The following is a 27,304-nucleotide window of genomic DNA, read 5'->3' on the forward strand; positions in this document are numbered from 1 at the left end:
CTGAACGCTATCAAGACTGAACAGAACAAAAAGACTGCCACACATTATGGAGGGCAATCTGCTTTACTCGAAGTGTACCAAACTCAAATGTTAATCTCATCCAAAAATACCCTCACCAAAACACTCAGAATAATGCTTGACTAAACATCTGGGTATCCCATGGCCCAGTCAAGTTGACACATAAAAACAACCATCACACTATCTCACCACTTTTATTTTCCACCTTACCCTTTCAACCTCTCAGTTCTCTACTTTTCTCATCCCATATAACAGGCCTACAAATTACTCCCATTTCATTTTCCCATAAAGAGCATACTCATCATTTTATATTACTGGGGAGAAAGAAGGCTGTAGTCCTCTTCTAATATTCAGGCTTTGAGGGACTTGCTTTCTACTCTAAGTATCTTTTCTAGTTATTCTTCCCAAAGTTTTCACTCAAAAAAAAAAAAAATTCTGGAACCAGCTGTTGAAATAATGACATTTTCAAATACAAGTAATAGAAAGATAGTTCTTTAACTTAAAAAAAAGTTTCGAAAAAATGTTAAAAACACATTATTTTCATAAGATAACATGAGAATTAGTAAAAGATAAAGGGAGTAGTTCCAGTAACTGAGGTCACTCACTGTTACAGCTGTTAGAACAGGAGAGCTTTACTCTATTCTCTTCTCTAAAAAAATCATCGAAAATGTGAATACAAAAAGTTTCATCCTCAAATAACAAAAAGAAGTATACATAATCTGAGATCATAATCTACAAACATTCTCTACCGAATTTGACAGAGGAATGTGAGGAAAAACTAAAGATAGCAATGAAAACCAACAACGCCTCCTCAAACATAGTGAAGGTAGAGATTCTTCTAAAAATATCATAGTGGAGATTTTTGTTTCTAGTTAAGAAAGAGTAATAAGGAGCCAAATGCAGCTTCCTGAATGAAACAACAAAAGGAAAAAAAGACAAATGCATGCAACTATGACTATCAAGACACTAGAACATCAAGCAATAAAAAGAAAGTGACCTCTGAAAAGTGGCAAAGTAATCATGTGAGCCCTAAGATTTCCCCATCTTATTGCTCTAAGAGAACTTTCAAGCTATGTAGAGAGAGGAAATTGAGATGAATATCAGCAGACTCAGAGAGTTGAAAAGTGAAGTTAAGAGTCCAAGGACACAAAGGCAGATAGAGTTCATTGAGCAGAAAGAGTGCCAAAGAGAAAAGAATGGCAAAACAGATGGGCAGACGATGCCACTCAAATATTCAGCGTGTGTTTATAAGGAAACTACCTCAGGGCAAGAAGAAACCATCTGAGAGAGAACACAGTCCAGCACTCGAACAGGACTAGATTGGGAAAAAAACCCTCACAATTTACCTAGCAATCGGTAGCATATTCAGGAAGATCTTGCCTCAGTAATTGGGAATGATTAAATCTACAGTGAATACTGCTCCGGTAACACTTATTAAAAAAAATTATAAAATCAAAAACAGAAAAGGTCAAACTGTTTCAAAGTAATTTAAATAAGTCACAAAGTAAAACTCAATTTAATCAGAAAAATATCAAAGACATGCAAAACTGACAAAGATGTTAGAATTATCAGAGAAGTACAAAGTTATTATAGTTATATTCATTATGTTCAAAAACTGAAATAGAGACAAAGAAGACCTAAAAAGATTCAATTCAAACTTTAGAGATAAAAACTACAATTATGGGATGGAAAATACACTAAATATAATTACCAACGGAACAAACTTTAGAGAAAAATAAATGGTGAACTTGAAGACATAAGCAGTAGAGAAACTAAGCAAAATGGAATGTGGCATAACGAAAAGTGCCAGAAAAAAAGGAGCTGTGGGCAACTTTAAGCAATCCACTATTATATCAGCAATGAGTTTGCAAAAAGGAGGAGGAAGGGGGTGGAGGAGGAAGAGGAGGAGGAGGACAAAGGAGAAGACAGAAGGGAAAATAAGTGTTTTTTTAAATAATGGTTTAAAATTTTCAAAACTTGAAAAAAACTATAAAACTTATAGATTCAAAAGGCTCCATGAACACCAGACACGAAGGCATTGAGAAAAATAAGGATATAACATAATGGTATTGCTCAAAACCAGTGAGTGATAAAATCTCAAAAGCAACCAGAAAAAAAAAAAGATATTTTACATAAAGAGGAATAAAATAAGGATGCCAGAATTGTTCCGTAAACAATCCCAGAAGACAACAGAGCAACACATTTAATGTACTGAGGGGAAAAAAACAGTCACATTAGAATGCCTTTTCTACTAAAATAACTAAAAATATGCAGGTGAGGAATACAGGGGAAATAGCAAAATAATTCCTATTAGTAATTTTGGAATCCTTGGAATTCCAAAAGTACATTCCTGTAAAAGAAACTAAAAATGGAAAAACTGTCAAAATCAACTCTGAAAGAACCCTGGAAATTGACCAACTAGTTATAGCAATACAGGGAGCAGTCATAAAAAATGCTGAAACTTGTTAAGAACAATGAACTTTTGTTGTATTTTAATTCACACTCGTTCTAGACTCTACTCTCCATCTTAGGAGCAGCCTTGAAAATAACAGCTTCATTCTCAACACCAGTACCAGGGGGAACACAAAGGACCTCATTCACACAAAAAAATTAAAATAATTTCTTTTGACCTATCTGGTGCCTTATGAGAAGATTTTTTTTTTTCAAATAGTTTGCTTTGTCTTACCTAACTCAGAACTTACTGAGCACTATAAGTCACTTCCAGAGGGGCATTTGTTGAAAGCATTTATGAGCAAATGTTTTAGTTGCTGCTTCCTGAGTAAATGAAACAAGTTGGGGAAAACAACTTAGATTAATCAGAAATATTAGGAGGGAAAGGATAGGGAAATAGTGGCTTTCAAAATCTTAGACATACTCCTGGGAACCTAGAAGGCAAAACACATGCTCAACAAAAAGCTGAGAAGGAAATAAGCCCTCATATCTATCTAACTTTCAGGCTCTACATAACCAGGACGTGAAGATTATAACAGCTGTAAACTGCCTGGCTAAGTGTTAAAGGGGTGCCCCAACATACATACACAGAGTCCCTCTGCAAAAACTGGCAGAACTTTTTGTTCCAGTCATTTAAAAAAAATTCTCTGTCCATTCAGCTGACAACTATGCAAATAGAACAAAGACTGCATGGCCACAAACATTAAAAAGAACAGATTATACAAAATTAATTCAGTGGGGGAAAAATGGTCTTATTAGACAAATACATGAAGTCTGTTATTTTAAATATTTTACAAGGAAACCAAGGACAAAGAATGAAAAGAACCCATATGTCACCAAATAAAGACCTAGAAATAATAAAATAAAACTAAATAGATAATATAGAGGTGAAAAGTATAATAACTGAAATGAAAAAAATCACTATAGGAGCTCAACAGCATATATGAGCAGGTAGAAGAAAGAAGTAGTAAACTTCGATGTAGGTTACTTGACTACTTAGTCTGAGAATCATAAAGGAAAAAGAATAATGAAAAGTCAACAGTACCTAAGAGACCTGTGGGACAGCATGAAGCATATTATCTGCATAACGGGAGTACTAGAAGACAAAAAGATAAAGGGGCAGAAAGAATAGCTGAAGAAATAATGGCCCCCAAATTCCCAAATTTGATTAAAAAATAAAATACAATCTACACACCCAAGAATCTCAATGAAATCCAAGTTGAAAAAACTCAGAGATAGAGACTGAAATATAGCATAATTAAATTCTCAAAAACAAACACAAAGTGAGAATCCAAAAAGCAACAGGACAGAAGCTACTTACCACAAAAAAGTGTGCTCAATATGATTAATATCTGATTTTTAATCAGAAACCATGGGAGACAGAAGAGAGATAACACATTCAGTGTTGAAAGAAAAAAGAAACTACCAACGAATAATTCTATAATCCTTTAAAAATTGGAAGAAATAAAAACAATCCCAGACAAACAAAAAATGAGAATGTCATTAACATACATGTCATACAACAAATGCTAATCCTTCAGGTTAAAATGAAAGGACATGAGACTAACTTGAATCCACACAAAGAAATAAAGAACACTGGTTTAAAAAAATTATATAGGTATATATAAAAGACAGTGTTAGTATATTTTTGTTTGAAAATCCTATTTTTTCCAATATGATAAAGGAAACTAAATAAAGCAACAAATATAAAGCTGTTGATGAACCCAAAATGTATAAAGATGTAATTTGTGACATCACAAAAGGGAGGACAAAGCAGCAAAGTTTATATACAATTAAGTTGGTAGAAATCTGGCCTGTATTGTTATAAATTAAGATGCTAACAGTATTTACTAAGGCAATCACTAAGAAAATAACTCAAAAGTATATAACCAGGCTTCCAGTCAAGACGGCATAGAAAGTAGACACTGTGCTTACCTCCTCTCATGACCACATCAAAATTACAACGAAACTACAGAACAAACATCACTGGGACTTGCCTGAGTCTGAGGGAACAGAAGTCCTACAAACTGGGGACATACATAAGAGGCTACATTGAGACTGGTAAGAGGGGTGGGGACATGAGATGAGCTAGTCCCACAACTGCAAGTGATCAAGAATCAGGAAGGATAACTTGGCTGCAGAGGCACACCCCCGCCCCGCCCCCCGCCGGAGGAGCGGGGGATCCCGGCTCCACAATGGGTTCCCTGGCCCAGGGTTCCAGTGCCAGGAAGGGAAGTCATCACAATCTCAGGCTATGAAAACCAGTGGAAACTATGGCTGAGTGAGACGGAAGGCTGCAGGAATCACAGACATTTCTTTTAAGGGGCCCGCACACAGACTTACTCGGTAACAGACTTGCTCACTCTGAGCTCCAGCGCTGGGGCAGCTCCTCGAAAGGTACCGGGGACCTACGGGGAGGAATCAAGTTGTCTGACTTCAGGGTGAGAGCTGGAGGAGTGGCTTTATTCCAAACAGAAATACTGGTGGAGTTCATTGTTCTTTTATTGAGCCCTCCCCATTTCTGATGCGTGGATGCAGGCAGCCGCCATATCTGAGTTCCATGAACCTGGCTAACACTGGTCTGCTGCAACCTGGCCTCTGAGACCCCACCCCTTCCAATATGCAGGCTGCTGCAGCCAAGCTGCCTCTAGTAGTTTATTCCATACAAATGGCCTGTCTTCACTCTTGCTGTGGACTTTCCTAAAATCTCTCAAAGGATCATAAAACCCAAAGAAGCAGCATTTGGCCTCAGCATGTCCCATAGCTCCCCAAGCCTGGCACTAGTGGCAGCCTGCATCGGATCCTGGGTTCACATCTCAAGGCACCTATAAACCCAGCACAGGTGGCAGCAATCTGAGGATTGTTTGGTAACTCTTTCCAGGTGGCCCCCAGAGAGTACACAGGCTGCAGCTGAACTTGTCCTGCAGGTGGGCCACTCCCAGGAGACCCTTGGGCTGGCACACCCAGTGGTCAGCTTCAACTAGAGCTAGAATACCACTTGGGCCTGCATCTGAGGAGGACACATACAAAGAGCAGACTAGGCAGGAACCAGAGCCCTGTAGAAGTGAATCCTGCTCCATACGGTCAGCCCCTCAATAGCCAATCTTCACAACCATAGAAACAAACATAGGAAGGCAGCCAAAATGGGAACACAAAAAACATGTCCTAAATAAAAGAACAAAACAAAAACTCCAGGAGGACTAATCAAAATGGAAACAAGCAATCTACCAGATAAAGAGTTCAACACACTAGTTATAAAAAGCTCAACAAACTTAGGGGAAGAAGAGATCAATTCAGTGAGAACTTTAACAAAAAGAGGGGCAACAATGGGGATTGAAAATATAATAAAGAACCAGTCAGAAGTGAAGAATACAATAACTAAAGAATATATTAGAGAATCAACAGATTAGATGAAACAGAGGATCAAATCAGCGATTAAGAAGATAAGGTAGCAGAAAACACCCAATCAGAACAGCAACAAGGAAAAAAAATCCAAATAAATGAAAATAGTTTAAGGGATCTCTGCGACATCAAGTGTAACAACATTCACATCATAGGGGTGCCAGAAAGAGGAGAGAAAGCAAGGAACTGAGAACTTATTGCAAGAAATATTGATGAAAATCTTTCCTAACTTGGTGACGGAAACAGACATATAAGCCCAGGAGGCACAGAGTCTCAAATGAGGTGAACTCAAAGAGGCCTACACCAAGACACACATCATTCATTATTCAAATGTCAAAGGTTAAAGTCAAAGAGAGAATCTTAAAAGCAACAAGAGAAAAGCAGTTAGCTACCTAGAAGGGTGCTCAAATAAGACTATCAGCTGATTTCTCAACAGAAACTTTGCAGGCCAAAAGGGATTGGCACAAAATAGTCAAAGTGATGAAAAGCAAGCACCTACAACCAAGATTACTCTACCCAGAAAAGCTATCATTTAGAATTTCAGGACAGATAAAGAGCTTATCAGGCAAGAAAAAGTTAAAGGAATTCATCACCACCAAACCAATATTACAAGAAATATTAAAAGAATTTTTAAAGAAAAATAACAGGAAAAAAAGAACTTAAATACAAATAATAAAAGAACAATAACTACATATCTATCATTAATCACTTAAACAGTAAGTAGTTTAAATGCTCCAGTCAAGACATAGGGTAGCTGAATGGATAAGAAAATAAGACCCACACATATATGGTCTACAAGAGACCCACTTCAGATTAAAATACACACACAGACTGAAAATAGATATAAAAAGGCAAGTCATGCAAATAGAAATGATTAAAAGCTGCAACAGCAATTCTTATATCAAGAATTCTTATAAAATGAAGGTTATTATAAGAGACAAAGAGAGACATTACATAATGATAAAGGAATCAATTCAAGAGGAGGATAATATAATGCTTGTAAGCATTTATGCATCCAACATAGGTGCACTTATATACATAAAACAAATATTAACTGACATAAAAAGAGACTGACAGCAATATAGACATAGTAGGAAACTTTAGCATCCCATTGACATTAAGAGGTTGATCTTCCAGAGAAAAAATCAATAAGAAAACAATGGACTTAAACAAAACATTATATCACATATTTTTACTTGACATGTTTAGCATATTTCAGCCCAAAGAAGAATATATATTCTACTCAAGTGCAAATAGAACATTTTCCAAGATAAATCACATTAGGCAACAAAACAAGTCTCAATGAATTTAAGACAACTGAAATCATACCAAGCACCTTCTGCAATCACAGAAACTAAAAATCAAATGGTATGAAACTAAAAATCAAATACAAGATAAAACCTGAAAACACACAAACACATGGAAGCTAAATAACATGCTACTAAACAATAAGATCAAGAAATAAATCAAAAAAAACCTTGAGACAAAAATAAAAACCCGACCACCCCAAATCTATGGGACATGGTGAAAGGAGTCCTAAGAGGGAACTTCATAGCAATACAGGCCTACCTCAAGGAACAAGAAAAATCTCAAATAAATAATCTATCCTTACATCTAAAAGAACTAGAAAAAAAAAAAGAACAATAAATAAAGCCAAAGTGAGTAGATGGAAGGAATTAATAAAGCTCAGAGCAGAATAAATAAAATAGTCTAGAAAAACGATACAAAATATCAATGAAACCAAGACTTAGTTCTTTGAAAAGATAAACACAATTGATAAATCTTTAACCAGAGAGAGAGAGAGAGAGAGAGAGAGAGAGAGAGCGCGCGCCAATTAAATAAAATCAGAAATGAAAATAAAGTGGCAACTCACTCCACAGAAATACAAATGATTATAAGAAAATACTATGAACAATTTGTATGACGACAAATCTGGCAATCTAGAAGAAATGGATACATTCCTAGGAACATATAGTTTTTTAAGACTGAATCAAGAAGAAACAAACTCTGAGCCAACTACTAATGAAATAGAATCATTAACCAAAAAAACTCCCTATAAAAAAAAGTCCTGGACAGGATGGCTTTACAGGTAAATTTTATCAAACATTCAAAGAAGAATTAATAGTTATTCTTCTCAAACTATTCCAAAAAATTCAATAGGAGGGAAGCCTCCCTAATTCCTTTTATGAGGTCACCATTACCTTGATTCCAAAACCAGACAAAGGCATTACCAAAAATTAAAAATAAAATAAAATAAAACCAACCACTATAGGCCAATATACCTGATGAAAATGGATGTAAAAGGCCTCAACAAAATAATAGCAAACAAAATTCAGCAATATATTAAAAATATTCTACACCAGGATCAAGTAGGCTTTATTCCTGCAATGCAAGGTTGGTTCATATCTACAAATCAACTGACATGAAACACTACATGAACAAAACAAAGGATAACAAACACATGATCATATCATTAGATACAGAAAAAGCATTTGGCAAATTCTAACATCTATTTATGTTAAAAATTCTCAACACAATGGCAACTAAGGGAACATACCTCAACATAACAAAGGCCACATATGACAAACCCACAGCTAACATCATCCCCAATGGTGAAAAACTGAAAGCATTTTCCTTACAATTAGGAACATGACAAGGATGTCCACTTTTACCATTTCTATTTAACATAGCATTAGAAGTCTTAGCCACAACAATCGGATAAGAAAAAGAGATAAATGGCATCCTAAGTGGAAAGAAAGATGTAAAACTATCATTATTTGCAGATGACATAATACTATATACAGAGAACCCTAAAGATTCTACTAAAAACTAGAACTGATAAGTGAATTCAGCAAAGTTGCATGATGCAAAATTAATATTCAGAAATCAGTCACACTTCTATAAAGCAAAAGTGAAATATCAGAAATAGATATTAAGAAAACATTTTCACTTACAATTGCATAAAAGAAAAACCCTAGGAATAAATTTAACCAAAGAGGTAAAAGACTTGTACTCACAAAATAAGTAGACATTAAAGAAAGAAAATAAAGATGTAAATAAATGGAAGTATACACCATGCTCATGGATAAGAATTAACATTGTTGAAATACCCCAAAGTGTTCTATAAACTAAATGCAATCCCTGTCAAAATACCAAAGGCATTTTCACAGAACTCAAAAAATTTTTTCAAAATTTATTTGGAGCCACAGAATATCCCAAATAGCCGTAGCAATCTTGAGAAAGAACAAAGTCAGAGGCATCACAATACGTGATCTCAAACTATACTACAAGGCTATAGTAATCAAAACAGTATAGTACTCTCATGAAAACAGACACGTAGATCAATGGAAGAGGGACCACAAAAATAAACCCATGCCTTTATGGTCAATTAATTTGCAACAAAGGAGGGAAAACTATACAATGGGGTAAAGACAGTCTCTTCAACAATTAGTGCTGAAAAAACTGGACAGATATATGCAAAAATATGAAACTGGACCAACTTCTTACATCATAAACAAGACTAAACTCAAAATGGATCAGAGACCTGAAACCATAAAACTCCTAGAAGAAAACATAGGCAGTAAACTCTCTGACACTGCTCTTAGTAATGTTTTCTGACACGTTACCTCAGGCATGGAAAACAAAGGAAAATCAATACACAAATGAGACTACATCAAACTAAAAAGGTTTTGCACAGCAAAGGAAACCATCAACAAAACAAAAAACAACCTATCAAATGTAAGAAGCTATTTGCCAAGGACACTTCCTATAAGAGGTTAATATCCAAAAGTTATAACTACTCTAGATGGCAAGTCCAGGGAATCCACTGCCTATGGCAATAAAGAACCAATGACAATAATCCCTTGTTTCTTGGCACATTTTTTCTTTCCAAATTCCACTGGGTTATTTTTCATATTCTCTGAGTAGTATGTACTCTCCTTTGTAGACTTATGTTTTAGGTAACAAAAAGCTCCAAATAATTTGCCTTCTCTAAAAATTCAGCTAATTACATCTACCCTTAAGGTCAGAGCTCTTATATTCTTGGGTACATACTGCACTATCTACACAAACTGTTTTCTCCTGATAAAGAACACAAATGTTCTGCTAAATGCTTTACATTTACTAATTCATTTTATTCTAAGAACAACTCTTTGAGATAGGTGTTATTACTAGTCCCACTTAAAATTAGCACAATTGAGGTAAAGAGAGGTTAAATAATTTGCTCAGCAAGTAATGTGAAATCAGGCAGCCTGGCCTCAGTGCTCCTGTGCCTTCAAGGCCCTGAAGGTACTGCTCCTTTCTCACTACAAGATCATCATTCCTCATCCAGCACACTCCTTCAGTCTTTTCTTCACAGTCCCCCCAATCTACCCTTTTATCTCCTATTAAGCTCTAGTTCTGGACTTACCAAAAGCTGCCCAAAAGGAAAAATCATCTGTCAGAGCAACAATTTCCCTAAAGGATTAAACCAAGCAGTGTCACCTCTACTTTCTATCCTCCCTACCTCATATTCCTCTGTCTTGGAGAGTCATACCCACCAAGTTAGCCCCAAATCTCTTCCTGGGTGAAAACAAAAAGGTTACCCAGAAAAAAAATTTTAAATAATTTTTCATGAAAGCCTCCTGAAGCCTGCTGAAGAACAGAATGACTGTCATTGCCCATGGGTTACAAGAAGTTATAAGACAGTATTGGGAATAAGAGAAAAGGAAAGGGTGTAGGGCATGAGAATGAAGAATGGGAACAGGAATTAAAATCTATTGACCACTAGTGGTAGGTGCTATGGACTGAACTGTGTCCCCCACAAATTTATATTTTGAAATGCTACCTCCCAGTGTGATAATATTTGGAGATGGGCCTTTTGGAGATACTTAGATGAAGTCATGAAGGTAAGGACCTCATGGTGGGATCAGTGCCCTTATAGGACGAAATACGAGAGTTTGTTCATTCTCTTTCTCTCTTTTCTCTCTTTAACCCTCTTTCCCCCCTCTCTCCCTTCTCCTTCCTCTCTCTCTGCCATGTGAGGACAGAGTGAGAAGATGGCTGTCTACAGGTCAGGAAGAAAGCCCTCACCAGAACCTGACAATACTGCTGTCCAGATCTAGACTTCTAGCCTCCAGAACTGTGAGAAAATAAATTTCTGTTCTTTAAACCACCCAATCTATGGTATTTTGTTATGATAGCCCTAGCATAATAAGACAACAGGCATTTTACATATTACCTCATTTAATATCCCAACAACTGTGTTCTTTTGATAACTGTCTAACCTAGGATTCAACTGTCTAATAACTACAAAGCCATTGCTTTTACCCTGACAATGCCTCCTCCTACTGAGGACAAAAAGTCTACATTTTGGTTCTGGTCCTAACTCTATCAGTAACTAAATGCTTCCCTTGGATGAGCCCTAATCTTCTCTAAGCCCAACTTTACTCTTCTAACATTAAGAGACCTAAACAGGAGGTTCTTTAAAGTGTTTTTGGTGTACAGAGATTATTCAAAATGTATGAAAGGAGGAAAAAATAGAGAGATTATTTAGAATACAAGAGAGTTTTTATCTTCTTGCTGCTAAAAAAAAGATATTATTACATCATATAAATAAATAAATCAATAAAAATAAAAACAGAACAGAGCAAAAATAAACTATTTGGATTCCACATTTCACCAAATCATTTGGGAAAACAAAACTTAATGTGCCATTAATGGATGTACTGATGTGGTCATTGGACTCAGCTGGACATTAACTTCAACAGAAATTACTTACTGGACGAACAGCAATTCTGCAGTCACCAGGATTCTTAATTAACAAAGATAAAAATTCCAACCCTCTTCACCTTTCTAAAATCCTGAACTTAAATTGGGCCAGAGGGCAATGCTAGTTACTACCTTTACAATCAAGTTCTAGCTGGCTCGAAAAGTAAAGATCCATTTAGTGGTATACAAAGCAATTTAATTTTCCAGTCAATACTGCATTTTAACAACTATAAATAGCAAAGCTTCAAAGTACAAAGAAAAAGACTTATTTTACAAAAGGTAATTTATGACTTTTCACAAATATACAAACCACAAAAGAGATAATATACAATATTGACTAACCTTGCTCTACTTAGGAAACTTCAAATTATGTAAATGTAAGCCAAAAACAGTTCTCAGAAAATCTGCACATTAAAAAAAAAAAGTATTCCCAAAGGGACCTCAATTACTATTGCCCATTAAAAGTACCTGTAACATAGTTATGATAGAATTTGTGTATCACCATAAACCGTTGAAAAACTATAAAAATCTTTCATACCATTAACATGATACCATGAATTTGCTTCAAAAGAATCTGGTAGAGTAGCAATACTTATATCAGTCAAATAGACTTTAAACAAAGGTTATAATAAGAGGAAAAAAAGGGGGGGCATTACAGGATGATAAAAGGATCAATATATCAAGAGGACAAAATGTAGTAAATATATACACACCCAACATAGGAGCACCTACATACATAAAGCAATTATTGACTGACATGAAAGGAGAGATCAACAGAGGTACACTCATAGTAGGAGAATTTAACACAGCATTAACAGCAATGGATAGGTCTTCCAGACCAAAAAAAAAAAAAAAAATCAACAAGGAAAAAATGGGACTAAAAGACACACTAGACCAGAAGGATTTAATAGGTATTTTCAGAGCATTTCACCCCAAAGCAACAAAATAAACATTCTTCTCAAGTGCACATGGAACATTTTTCAGGACAGATCACATGTCAGGACACAAAACAAGCCTCAATAAATTTAAGAAGATCGAAATCATATCAACCATCTTCTCTGATCACAATGGCATGAAACTAGATATCAACTACAAGAAAAAGCTGGAAAATACACAAACACATGGAGGCTAAATAACATGCTACTAAACAATGAATAGGTTAACAATGAGATCAAGGAAGAAATCAGAAGATAACTAGAGACCAATGAAAATGAAAACATGATAACTCAAAATCTATGGGACACAGCAAAAGCAGTCCTAATGGAAATTCATAGCAATATAGGCCTACCTCAAGAAACAAGGAAAGGTTCAAACAAACAATCTAAACTTACACTTAAAATAACGAGAAAAAGAACAGCAAACAAAGCCCAAAGTGAATACAAGGAAGGAAATAATAAAGATCAGAGTGTATATAAATGAAACAGAGTCTAGAAAAATAATACAAAAGAGTAATGGAATCAAGAGCTGCTTCTTTGAAAGGATAAAGAAAATTCATAGACCCTTAACCAGACTCATCAAGGAAAAGAGAGGACTCAAACAAAATCAGAAACAAAAGAGAAATAACTACTGACCTAAAGAAATACAAAGAATCATAAGAAAATACGATGAGCAATTATACACCAACAAATTGGACAACCTGGAAGAAATGGCACATTCCTAGAAACATACAATCTCCTAAGACTGAGTCAAGAAGAAACAGAAAATATCAACTGATCGATTACCACCACCAAAATAAAATCAGTAATCAAAAACCTCCCAGAAAACAAAAGTCCTGGACCAGATAGCTTCATAGACGAATTTTACCAAATATTCAAAGAATTATCACCTATTCTTCTCAAACTATTCCAAAAAATTCTAGAAGAGAGAAGGCTCTCTAACTCCTTCTACGAGGCCACCATTACAACTTGATTCCAAAACCAGACAAAAGACATTACAAAAAAAGAAAACTACAGGCTGATATCTCTTATGAACATCAATGTAAAAATCCTTAATAAAATATTAGCAAAATGAATTCAGCGATACATTAAAAATATCATACACCATGATCAAGTTGGATTTATTTCTGGGATGCAAGGTTGGTACGATATCTGCAAATCAATTAATGTGGTACACCACATTAACAAATTGAAAGATAAAAAACCATATGATCATATCAATAGATGCAGAAATAGCTTTTGACAAAATCCAGCATCTATTTATGATAAAAAAAATCTCAGCAAAGTGGGCTCAGAGGGAACATACTTCAACATAATAAAGGCCATATATGACAAACCTACAGCTAACATCATACTCAATGGGGAAAGGCTAAAAGCCTTTTCCTTAAGATCAGGAACAAGACAAGGATGCCCACTTTCACTACTCATCTTCAACATTGTATTGTAAATCTTAGCCACAGCAATCACACAAGAGAAATAAAAGGTACCTGAATTGGAAAGGAAGAAGGAAAACTCTAGTTATTTGCCAATGACACGTACTATATATAGATAACTCTAAAGATTCCACCAAAAAACTGTTAGAACTGATCAATGAATTCAGTAAAGGAGCAGGATAGAAAATAAACATTCAGAACTCAGTGGCATTTTTATACACCAATGATGAACTTTCAGAAAGAGAAATTAAGAAAACAGTACCATTTACAATTGCATCGAAAACTATAAAATACCTGGGAATCAAATTAACCAAGGAGGTAAAGGAGCTATTCTCATAAAATTATAAATCACTGAAAAAAGAAATTGAAGATACACATAAATGGAAGCATATACCATGCTTATGGGTAGGAAGAATCAACATCATTAAAATGGCAAAGCAATCTATAGATTTAATGCAATCCCTATCAAAATACCAATGACACTTTTCAGAGAGCTAGAACAAATAATCCTAAAATTTATATGGAACAATAAAAGACCCCAAATAGCCACAGCAATCTTGAGAAAGAACAACAAAGTTGGAGGTATAACACTACCTGATATCAAATTATACTACAGCGCTACAGTAATCGAAACAGCATGATACTGGCATAAAAACAGATACATTGATCAATGGAACAGAACAGAGAACCCAAAAATAAATCCATGCCTATATGCTCATTTAATATATGACTAAGGAGGTAAGAGTATAACAATGGGATAAAGACACTCTCTTCAATAAATGGTGATGGGAAAATTGGACAGATACATGCAAAAAAAAAAAAAAAGAAACTGGACGACCTTCTTATACCATATATAATGATAGATTCAAAATGGATTAAAGATGTAAATGTAAGACCCAAAACCATAAAAATTCTAGAAGAAAACATAGGCAGTAAACTCTCTGATATTACTAACAGTAATTTCTTTTTGGATATATCTCCCTGGACAAGGGAAACAAAACAAAAAATAAACAAATGGGACTAATCAAACTAAAAAGTTTTTGTACAGCAAAGGGAACCATCAACAAAACAAAAAGACAACCAAGTGACTGGGAGAAGATGTTTGCTACTGATACATCTGATAAGTGGTTAATATCCAACATATATAAAGAACTCATTCAACTCAACAACAAAAAAAAACCCAAACAATTCAATTTAAAAATGGGCAGAAGACCTGAACATATATTTCTCTGACGAGGAAATACAGATGGGTAATAGTCATATGAAAAGATGCTCAAGGTCTTTAATCATCAGAGAAATGCAAATTAAAATCACAATGAGATATTACCTAACACCTGTCAGAATGGCTATCATCAATTAATCAAAGAACAACAAGTGTTGGTAAGGACATAGAGAAAAGGGAACCCTCTACACTGTTGGTGGGATTGCAAACTGGTATAGAAAACAGTCTGGAGGTTCCTCAAAAAATTAAAAATGGATCAACCTTTTGACCCAGCAGTTGCACTTCTGGGTATTTACCCAAAGAAAACCAAAACACTAATTTGTAAAGATCTATGCATCCCTACATTCATGGTAGCACAATTCACAATAGCCAAGATATGGAAACAACCAAGTGCCCATTAACGGACAACTGGATAAAGAAGTTATGGTTCATATATACAATGAAATATTACTCAGCCATAAAAAAGTGAAATCCTCCTATTTACAACATGGATGGACCTAGCAGTTATCACGTTGAGTGAAGTTAAGTCAAACAGAGAAAGATGAATACCATATAATTTTACTTACTTTCAGAACCTAAAGAACAAGAAGAACAAATTAATTGAAAACCGACTCAGAAATACAGAGAACAATCTGGTGACTGCCAGAAGGGAGGGGAGTTAGGGAACTTGGAGTAGGGGGTGAAGGGTTAAAGCAGTACAAATTAGTAGTTGAGAGATCATCACAGGGATAGGGAGCACAGCATAGAGAACGAGGTCAGCAGTAGTGTAATGGCTATGTGTAGAGCCAGAGGGGTAACAGTAATTGGGGGGATCGTTTCATAAGCTGTATAAATATCTAACCAATGTACTGTATACTTGAAACTAATAATAAAATAAAATGTTTTGGGGAAAAAAACCCGAAGAATCTGGTAGAAGGGGACTAGGGTGGCAGAAATCCAGGAATGTTAATAAGTTAGTTAATGAATTGATAACTGTTGAAACTAAGTAAGAGGTATATGGGGGCCCATTACCCTAGGCTTTAAAATTCCATGTGTGTTTGACATTTTCTCCATAAGAAAAATTTCAGTTATTTGTATATTCTTGATAAACAAATTTAATCCTCATATCTTAAAAGTAAAGAAAGACTAGTACCTTCCAATCTTTGAATTTTTGCTTTTACAGAAATTATAGCTTCAAAGGGTGAAACTCTCAGCTCAAAACATGTTCCAGTCAATGTTTCAATGAAGAGCTCCATGGTATCATAGAAAGGAAGTTTGTAATAGAATGGTCCCACGTTATCTTCATTGAAGAATGGAGGATCTTTTCTGTTATCCATTACTTTGACTTTTCTAATTCCTCTGGAATATGTTCTAGGCAACTGTATTCCAGTTCTAGCCAAATCAGCTTTGAACATTGGTAATATATATCATTCATGTTTTGAGTTTGGTACCTAAAAAACAAGAATAATTATTTTAATAAGCCTATTTGAAAATCTCATTCCTCCATAAACATTTTCTGAACAACTCTGGCCATTATTAATCTTCTAGACAACCCCAGGATTCATTTTAGTGCATAATATGCTAATTCCGAACTTTTCACATTTGCCTCCGAAATCACTCCCATCCTCCAATTAGACTTAAGATTATTAAAAACCAGGTGTATTTGTGATAATTTTCTGTATCTTACTAGAGCCCAGCACTGTTATTTATATACAGGACATGCTCAACAATTATTTGTTTTCTTGTTAATGATATGTAAACCAACGACTCAATAGATAAGTATATATTTGCAAGACTTTGAAAAATTGATGTATATCCTTTTCTAAAATACCTAAGTTATGTTTTTAGACCACATAAAGTATAATTTATAGCCACTATACATTTGAATCACACTAAATAGAAGGAATACCAACCATTTTAATAGGTTCCTTAAAAATAGGACTCACTAAATAATCAATGAGCATTTGAGCTTCCAGAGGTTATCCATAAGTATAGCACCAAGATGGTTAATGCTGGTAACAGACATTACACATAACCTCCATACACAAACATACAATGACTAATCAATCTGAGAGGCAAGCACAACTGACAGAAGTACTAAGATAAATTACAAGTGTATAATTAGAAGAATAGGAATAATGAAATTGATAAATTGCTATTAATCAGTGAAAACTTTGTAAAGGGGGGTGGGTCTTGACCTTAAACTGGATGACAGATGATACACATCTTTCTGGAGAGGTAGGTAAATCTTAATAGCTTTATCAAATATAATTTACATACCACAGAATTCACCCATTTCAGTCTAAAATTTACTGGTTTTTTAGCATGTTTAAGATTTGTGCAACCATCAAAATCATTTTTAGAACATTTTCATCACCTCAAAAAGGAACTCTACACCCTTCAGACATCACTCCCAAATTCTTCCTTTCCCTCTCAGCCCTAGGCAACCACTAATCTATTTTCTGTCTCTATAATTTTGCCTATTCTGGACATTTCACTGTAAATAGAGTCATAATATATAATATTTTGTGACTAGCTTCTTTCATTTAGCATGTTTTCACAAGTTCATCCATGTTCTAGGATGTATCAGTACTTTATTCTTTGTTAATGGCTGAAGAAATGTTTATTCAGTCATCAGTTGATGGGCATTTTGGATTGTTTCCAATTTTTGGCTATTATGAATAATGCTATGAGAACATTTGAGTTTTTGTGTGGACATGTTTTCTTTTCTCACCACATATATCTAGGATTGGAATTACTGTGTATGTGCTAACTGCACATTTAGTAATTTGTGGAACTACCAAACTGTTTTCAAAAGAGGTCTGAATCATTTTAAAATTCCCAGGAATGCATTAGGGTACTAATTTCTCCGTGTCCTTGCCAATACTTTTCATTGTATTTTTGATTAAAGTCATCCTACTAGTGTGAAGTACTGTCTCATTGTGACTGTGACTTGCCTTTCTCTAATGACAATGATATTGAGCATCTTATGTGCTTATTGGCCGTTCGTATACCTTCTTTACAGAAATATCTATCTATCCAGAAAGTCTTATTCAGATCCTCTGTCCATTTTCAATTGGGTTGTCTTTTTATTATTGAGTTGTAAGGATTTTTTAAGTTTTCTAGATACAAGCCTCTTAACATGTATATATGAGTTGCAAATATTTTCTCCAGTTTTAATGGGTTGTCTTTTTAACTTTCTTAATGGTGTTCTTTGGAGCACAAAAGTTTTTAATTTTAATGAAGTCCAATTTGGCTATTTTTCTTTTGTTGCTGTGCTTTTTGTGTCATATTTTAAAAGCTTTGCCTAATTCAAGAAAATAAAGATTTACAGCTGATCTTTGAACACCACATAATTTGAACTGTGCAGGTCCAGCTATATGCAGATCTTTTTCAATAAATATATTTAAAACACTTTTAGAGATTAGTGCCAATCTGAAAACAGAAACCATGAAGCTTAGAAATATTAAAAAATTAAGAAAAAGTTAGGTATGTCATATATGCAAAAACTTTATGTAGATACTAGTTTATCATTTAGTACCACAAAATATACACAAATCTATTCTAAAGAGTTAAAATTTACCAAAACTTAAGCACATAATCACTGCAGTCGAGAAGAATGTAAACAAATGTCATATTAAATCATAACTGCATAAAAATTAAGTGTCGTATATACTACACTAATGTAATAATTCTATAGTCATCTCCTATTGCTTTGCAGTGAGCAAGTATTGTAAGAATCTGCTTGAAAAACTATGTGATGCTAATCACCTCCACGTATGCAGTTCATCCCTCCAGTAAACTGTATTGCGTAAAAAGTGATCTTTCAAGGTTTTCATGTATTTTTCATCGTATTTAGTGTAATACCATAAACCCTGAATGATACCATGGGACCCATAAAAAGTGCTACTAGTGATGCTGTAAGTGTTCCCAAGAAGCAGAGAAAAGTTATGACATTAGAAGAAAAAGCTGAATTGCTTGATATGTACTACAGAGCAAGGTTTGCAGCTGCAGTTGCCCACCATTTCAAGATAAATGAATCCAGCATAAGAACCATTGTTAAAAAAAAAAAAAAAAGAAAGAAAGAAATTTGTGAACCCATTGTTGCAACATCAACAGCAGGCATGAAAACCTTGCAAAATATACCTTTTTAACTTGTGTTGAAAATGCAGTTTTAACATGAGTGCAAGATTGATACAAGAAAGGCATACCTATATACTATACGATTTAAGAAAAAGCAAAGTCATTATATGGTTATAACAACTTAAAGAATCTAAAGCTGAAGAATTCAATGGCAGTAAATAATTGTTCGATAATTTTTGAAAGAGATTTGGCTTAGAAAATGTCAAAATACCAGGAGAAGTAGCTTCTGACCAAGAAGTAGACCAGTTCTTAGGCACTATTAAGAAAATCATTGAGGAAAAATGATTATCTACCTCTCAGGTTTTTAATGCAGATAAAAGTGCCCTATTCTGGAAAGGAAAAATGCAGCAAAGGAAGGGACAGGTTAATTTTACTGTTCTGTGCAAATACAGTTTGATTTATGATCAGGACTGCCCTTATCCATAAAGCTGCTAACCCCTGAGCCTTGAAGGGAAAAGATAAACACCAGCTGCCAGTCTTGGTTGGACAACAAGAACCCATTTTCTGGGTTGGTTCCATCAATGCTTTGTCCCTAAAGTCAGGAAGTACCCTGCCAGTAAGGAAGTGCCTTTTATAGTTATTTTGATATTGGACGATGTCCCTGGCCACCCAGAACCCCATGGGTTCAACACTGAAGGCATCAAAGCAGTTTAGTTATCCTGAAACTTGATATCTCTACTATGATCTCTCGATCAGGGGGGTTATAAGGACCTTTAAGGCTCATTTACCACAGTGCTCTATGGAAAGGATTGTCAATGCTATGAAAGAGAACCTCAAAGGAGAGAACATCATGAAAGTCTGGAAGGATTATACCATTGAAGATGCCATCGTTATAGAAAAAGCTGTAAGAGCCATCAAGCCCAAAACAATAAATTCCTGCTGGGGAAAACCGTCCAGCTGTTGTATAATTATAATAGAGCCAGTCAAGGAAATCATAAAAGTAGTTACAGATATGGCCCCCCAAAAAGGGGGGGAATGCGGGTGAAAGGATTCACGATATGGATCTTGGAGAAATTCAAGAGGTAACAGACACCACACCAGATGAATTAAGAAGACAAGTTGGTGTAAATGAGTGCTTTTGAACCAGTGCTGCATGAAGATATAAAAGAAGCAGTGCCAAAAAACAAGTTGACATTAGGCAATCTGATATAAGGGTTCCAATTATTCAAGACTGCTTTTGACTTCTTTTGACCCTTCTATTATACAGGAAGTGATACTAAAAGAAACAGTGAAAGGGGCTGGAAGTGTATAAAAACATTTTTAGAGAAATGAAAAAGCAGAAGTCAGGCAAGAATTATATTTCTGTAAAGTTACACTGACTGTCCCTGCCTCTCCTTCCATCTCTTCCTCTTCTGCCTCTGACACCTTTGAGACAGCAAGACCAACCCCTCCCCTTCCTCCTCCTCAGCCTACTACATGTGAAGATGAGGATGAAGACAATAATGATCTACTTCCGCTCAGTGAAGAGTAATCATGCTATACAGCTAATAAGCTTATCTGTTGTGCATGTGCGTGGATTTCTTTGTGTGAAAATTTAGTAACTGTATGGCAAGAACTACATGACATTTTTGTGTCATCATCATAATTACTAAGTATTCATTGTGTAGAACATTGTGTGCAAACTTGTATGGAGTGGATAGCCTATTCTTACATAGGCTTGAGGTGACTGATAATTAATAAAAAATTAATAATGTTAGTTTCCTTACTGTTTTATAACTATGCTTTCAAAGAATTGCATTACTGTACACTTTGCCTCTCTCTCTCATAATTGGAGAAACTGCATATCAGCCTATCATCACAGGTAAGTGCTTTTTGAAAAAAATGTAACAACGTTTCCAATACTGTCTTGTGAATATGACTAGAATACCATATGCCATAAAAAATTTTATGCTGATTCCTTTATTAGTGTATAGGATAGGCTACCATGAAGCAATTATATTGTTACTTCTTATCAATATATGAAACGTTATATCTGTAAATAAATATTTTTTCACACTATCTTTTCATTTTTGATGTATACTCTTAGTAATAGGTATAACACCTACAGCGTTTGTATCTTATGAGACAATACTGACATAGGTACTGACAAGCATGATCTTATAAAGAGGGTGTATACTTACGGTATTGATGAATACACTGCAGTATTTAAAATGTATTTTCTCTTCCTTATGATTTTTTTTTTTAGGCCAGAAAACCCTTGATTGATCTCATAGATTGCAAGGATGTTGTCAGCTTACAATCCCTATTTTTAGGTCTACAGCACCTGGTCTTCCTAGGTAGTCTCTCATCTAAGTACTAACCAGGCCCAACCCTGCTTAGCTTCCAAGATTAGACAAGATCGGGCTTGTTCAGGGCGGCATGGCCATAGACCTTATCGTTTTCTTAATATTTTCTTTTCTGTGGCTTACTTTACTGTAAAAATAACAGTATATAATACATGCAAAATAGGTGTTAATCAACTGATTATGTTATTGGTAAGGTTTCTGGTAGACAGCAGTTAAGCTTTTGGGGAGTCAAAAGTTATACATGGATTTTCAAGTGTGAGCAGGGTTGGCGAACTGAGCGCGTGTTGTTGAAAGGTCAACTGTACTTGTACATATTTTTCTACAAATTGTTATCATTTTAGACCTTATATTTAGGTCTATAATCCATTTTGAATTCATTTTTGTGGATGGTGTGAAATAGGGGTCCAGCTTTATTCTTTTGCAAGTAAATAACTAGTCCCAGCATCATTTTTTGGAAAGATTATTCTATCTTTACTGAATTGTCTTGGCACCCTAGTTGAAAACCAACTGGCCATAAATGTGAGAGTTTACTTCTGGTCCCTCAATTCTAACCATTGAACTATAGTTCTATACTTACACCAGTACTGCTGTCTTTTTAACTTCATAGTAAGTTTTGAAATCAGGAAGTGTGAGTCCTCTAATTGTTTTTCAAGATTGTTGGCTATTCTGGGTCCTTTGAATTTCCCTAGAAATTTTAGATCAACTTGTCTATTTTGCGAAGATATCAGTTGGGGTTTTGATAAGGATTGTATTGAGTCTTCTAATTGACAATATTAAGTCTTCTAACCATGAACATGTGCTGTCTTTCAGTTTATTTATAACTTCTTTAAAGGCTTTCAAAAATGTTTTATGTTTTTAAAGTAGTACAAGTTTTGCATTTAAAAAAAGTATTTCTATGAATTTTATTTTTTGATGCCATAATTTCATTTTCATACTGACCACTGCTACTGTATAGAAATTGATTTTTAATATATCAATCTCATACACCATAATCTTGAACATATCTATTGTTCTAGAAGATTATTTGTGGATTCCTTGGGATTTTCTATATTCGAAATCATGTGATCTGCAAATAGATATTTTTACTTCTTTTCCAATCCGGAGGCTTGCTATTTCCTTTACTTACCTAACTGTCCTGCCTAGAATCTCCAATACAAGGTTGAATAGAAATAGTGAGAACAGACACTTTTGTCTTATTCCTTACTGTAGGTGGAAAGCATTAAATCTTTCATCATAAGGTATAATTTTAGCTGTGGGGTTTTCATTATTTTTATCAGGTTGAAGACATTCCCTTATATTCCTACTTTGTTTAGGTGTCTGTTTTTTAAATCACGAACAATGCTGGATTTTATCAAATGCTTTTCTTTCCACAGTCTATTGAAATAATCATGTGGATTTTGTCTCTTATACTATTAATATATTGTATTACAGTAACTGATTTTTGTACATTGAACAAATCTTGCATTCCTAGGATGAATTCCATTTGTATTTGGTATATAAGACATTACATATATTGCTAGATTTTTTTGGATTTTTTTTAAATACTATTTTTCAATTACAGTTGGCATTAAATACAATATTAGTTTCAGGTGTACCAGTTATTTACATAACTTATGAATTGATCACCCTGATAAATCTAGCACCCATCTAGTACCCAATAATTACATTATTGACTATATTCCTTATGCTATACTTTACAACCTCATGACTATTTTGTAGCTACTAATTTGTACTTCTTAATTGCTTCTCCTTTTTCACCCACCTCCCCACCCTCTACCCTCTGGCAACCATCAAAATGTTTTCTGTATCTATGAGGTTTTTTTCTGTTTTGTGTATTCATTTATTCTGTTCTTTAGATTTCACATGTAAGTGAAATCACGTGGCATTTGTCTGTCTCTGTCTGACTTACTCCACTCAGCACAGTACCCTCTAGGTCCATCCATGTTGCTGCAAATAGCAACATTTCATTCATTTTTATCACTGAATAATATTCCTGTGTGTGTCTGTCAATCACATTTTCTATATTGGACATCTATTGATGACATCTAGGTTGCTTCCATTATCTCGGTTATTACTAGTAATGCTGCAGTGAACATAGTGGTGCATATATCTTTTTGAATTAGTACTTTTGTATTCTTTGGATAAATACCCAGAAGTGGAATCACTAAATCATATAACAGCTCTACTTCTAATTTTTTGAAGAATCTCCATACTGTTTTCATAGGAGCTGTACTAATTTACAATCACAATGTACAAGGTCTCCCTTTTCTCTACATCCTCTCCAACATTGGTTACTTATTGTTTTATTGATGATAGCCATTCTGACAGCTGTGAGGTGATCATATTGTGATTTTAATTTGCATTTCCCTGATGATTAGTGATGTTGAGCATCTTTTCATATGTCTATCCTCTTTGGTGAAATGTCTGCTCAGATCCTTTGCCCATTTTTTGATTGTGTGTGTGTATGTGTTAAGTTGTATGTGTTCCTTATATAGTTTAAATATTAACCCCTTATGGAATCTATCATTTGCATATGTCTTCTCCCACTCAGTACATTGTCTTTTTGTTTTCTTGAAGGTTTCCTTCCCTGTGCAAAAACTTTTTAGTTTGATGCAGTCCAGAGGTGGGCAAACTTCTGACTGTATTGCAGAAAGGGTGAACAAAGTCAAAGAATGGAAAAAGAATTATCAGTGAGTCTACGTGAACAGAAAATGAACACTACGGAAGTGCAAAAGAAAAGAAAAATGGGTGACAAATTTTTTTACTTTTTTTTTTTTTGCCAAAGGCTATATCACTGAAGTCACTGAACTTTTCATAGCAATTGTTTAAAGAAACAATTATTTTTTTAAAAGACCACAGTTTGATTAACAGACACACATCTCAAATGATTTCACTTACATGTGAAATCCAAAGAAAATAAATGAATAAACAAAACAGAAACAAACTCATAGATTCAGAGAACATTTTGATGGTTTCCAGATGGGTGAGGGCTTGGAGGAGTTGGTGAAAAAGAGGAAGGGATTAAGAAGTTCAAACAGGTAGTTACAAAATCATTACAGGGATGTAAAGTATAGCATAAAGAACACGATCAATAATATTGTAATCATTATACATGGTGTCAGATGGGTATTAGATTTATTGGTGTGATCACTCTGTACGTTATAGAAATGTCTAATCGCTATGTAAGTTACACAGATTTCTAATAACTGTGTATGACATCAGATGGTTACTAGATTTATCTGAGTAATCACTTTGTAAATCATATGTAAATGTTCAATCACTATGTTGTATACCTGAAACTAATATAATATTGTATGTCAACTATAATCAAAAATAAAAAATATTTTAAAACAATCAGCTAAATCTCAATTCTGTATGCATGATATTCCATAAGAATTTGAAATCTGGACATTAGGCATATATCTGAAATTTAACATATCCAAAACTAATCATCTTCCTTATAAACCTCCTTCTCGTGCTACATCTCCATCTTGATAAAGAATACCACCATTAATCTAGCCACTCAAACCAGAAATCTTGAATCATTTTAGATTTTCCCTCCATCCCTAGGATATCTAGAACCAATTCTAATAGCACAATTTCTTAATATTTCTAAAATCTGCCATACTCTCCAACCACACTGATTAGGACTTAGTTTAGGCCTTTACTTGCTCTCCATTGAGCTCTTTTGTTAGCCTTGACCCCTCCCCTTCACTGTTCCAATCTATTCTCCATTATGTCAAAAGTTATCTTTTTTTTTTTTTTTTTTAAAGAAGGTTTAATGAAAACTGGATTAGGGTATCACATCACATAATTCAGGCATTACTTAACTCTCAGTTATCTATGCTTAAGCTAGGGGAGAGGTTGCAAAGTTATAAAATTATTTTATATTTGACTTTAGAATGCATTGATGTGAAACTATTCAGACTAAATAAGACTGAATCTAAGTTAGTCTAAAGCCTGAATTTTTTCTTCTTTTAAATAGACATTTTCCAGAGCAGTTTCAGGTTCGCAGAAAAATTTAACAGAAAGTACAGAGTTTCCATGCACCACTTGCCCTCATACATGCATAGCCTTCCCCACTATCAACATCCTACACCAGAGTTGTATATTTACTATAATCAATGAGAACCTATATTGATGCATCATTATCACCCCGAATCCATAGTTTACATTAGGGTTCATTCTTAGTGTTGTACATTCTATTGGTTTTCACAAATGTATAATGTACCTACAATTATAGTAAATGTACATGAATAATTTCAATGCCAAGATACCTCTGTGCTTAGCCCCTTCCCAACTCCCTGGCAATCACCGATCTTTTTACCATCACCATAGTTTTTTCTTTTCCAGAATGTCATATAGTTGGAATCTTACAGTATGTAGCCTTTTCAGATTGGCTTTACATTTAATAATATGCATTGAAGTTTCCTCCATTACTTTTGATGGACTGATAGCTCATTTCTTTATAGTCCTAAATAGCATTCCATTGTTTGAATGTACCACAGTTTATCCATTCCCCTAGTGAAGAACACATTTTGGTTGCTTCCAAGTTTTGGCAATAATGAATAAGGCTGCTATAAACATCTGCGTGCAGGTTTTTGTGTAAACATAAGTTTTCAACTCCTTTGGGTAAAAACCAATGAGCACAACTGCTGGATCTTGTGGTTAGAGTATGTTTAGTTTTGTAATAACTGCCAAAGTGTCTTCCAAAGTGGCTGTACCATTTTGCATTCCCACCAGCAACGAATAGGAATTCTATTGCACCACACCATTGCCAGCATTTGATGATATCAGCATTCGGGATTGGGGGCATGCTAATAGGCGTGTAGTGGTATTTCACTTAATTTGTACTCCCCTAAATGATTTATGTTATTTTTAAGATATATAACCAATCATGCTATTTCTTAGCTCAAGGCCCTACAGTGGCTTCCCGCTATCTATAGAATACAATTTAAATTCCTTAGATAGGGTCCTAAGATCAGGCATCTCACCTTCCAGCCCCATTTTATTTATATATGTACTTCATCCCACCCTGCAACACCACTAGTACCTCTGTCCTCTAATCATTTGCACCTGCAACTTTGGAATACATCATCAGCCTCTGTATGGTTCCTCATGCTTTGCTCTACTCATTGCCAGCACCACACTTGGCTACCTGACAAGCACTTAATCATCTTTCAACATTCAGCTCATTAGAACTATTCCACAAAGCCTTTTATGGTTACTTTGTTTTGAACTCTTATCTCCATCACATATTGAACCCATTATATAATCAATGTCATTTTTTACATGGATTTCTTACTCAATTAATTTGTAAGCAAGAAGTCCCTAACCTTTTTGGCACCAGGGATCAGTGCTCCTATGAGAATCTAATGCCTTATGATCTGAGGTAGAGCTGAGGCAGTGATGCTAGTGCTGGGGAGCAGATGCAAATACAGATGAAGTTTCCCTCGCCTGCCTGCCGAACAAACTGGTACTGGTCCATGGTCCAGGGGTTGGGGACCCAAGCTGTAAGCTACTTAAGGTAAAGACCACAACTGATTTACCACCCTATCACCCAGAACAGTGTTTTGTACATACTGGTGCTCACTGAAGGTTTGTTCAATAAAAGAGTACATAAACATTCAGTTTCTCAACTGATCCTTAGAACAAACCTGTGATGTAGATAAGGTATTATCCCTGTTT

At 34.8% G+C, this 27,304-nt stretch overlaps 1 protein-coding gene and 1 pseudogene across 9 annotated transcripts in view; both read right to left on the minus strand.

Annotated features, from left to right (window-relative positions):
• ZFAND4 (zinc finger AN1-type containing 4) overlaps positions 1-27,304 on the minus strand; it is a 78,150-nt gene that overhangs the window by 46,703 nt on the left and 4,143 nt on the right. For 5 of the 9 annotated variants that reach the window (XR_001596414.2, XM_016140939.2, XM_016140940.2 and 2 more), the window contains exon 2: positions 16,342-16,639. The exons of 2 other annotated variants lie outside the window; for them this stretch is intronic. Coding sequence is in view for 4 of the 7 variants with exons in the window: in XM_016140939.2 (XP_015996425.2) it covers positions 16,342-16,603 (262 nt within the window). In the remaining 3 variants the exon portion in view is untranslated. Of the gene's footprint in view, positions 1-4,812; positions 4,878-16,341; positions 16,640-27,304 lie in introns of those variants that run through there. 2 more of the 9 variants (XM_016140944.2, XM_016140945.2) reach the window with 2 other exon arrangements.
• On the minus strand, positions 21,583-21,701 carry LOC118604666 (annotated as a pseudogene).

The sequence above is a fragment of the Rousettus aegyptiacus genome, unplaced genomic scaffold, assembly GCF_014176215.1.
Source record: "Rousettus aegyptiacus isolate mRouAeg1 unplaced genomic scaffold, mRouAeg1.p scaffold_m13_p_6, whole genome shotgun sequence".
NCBI classification, from domain to species: domain Eukaryota; kingdom Metazoa; phylum Chordata; class Mammalia; order Chiroptera; family Pteropodidae; genus Rousettus; species Rousettus aegyptiacus.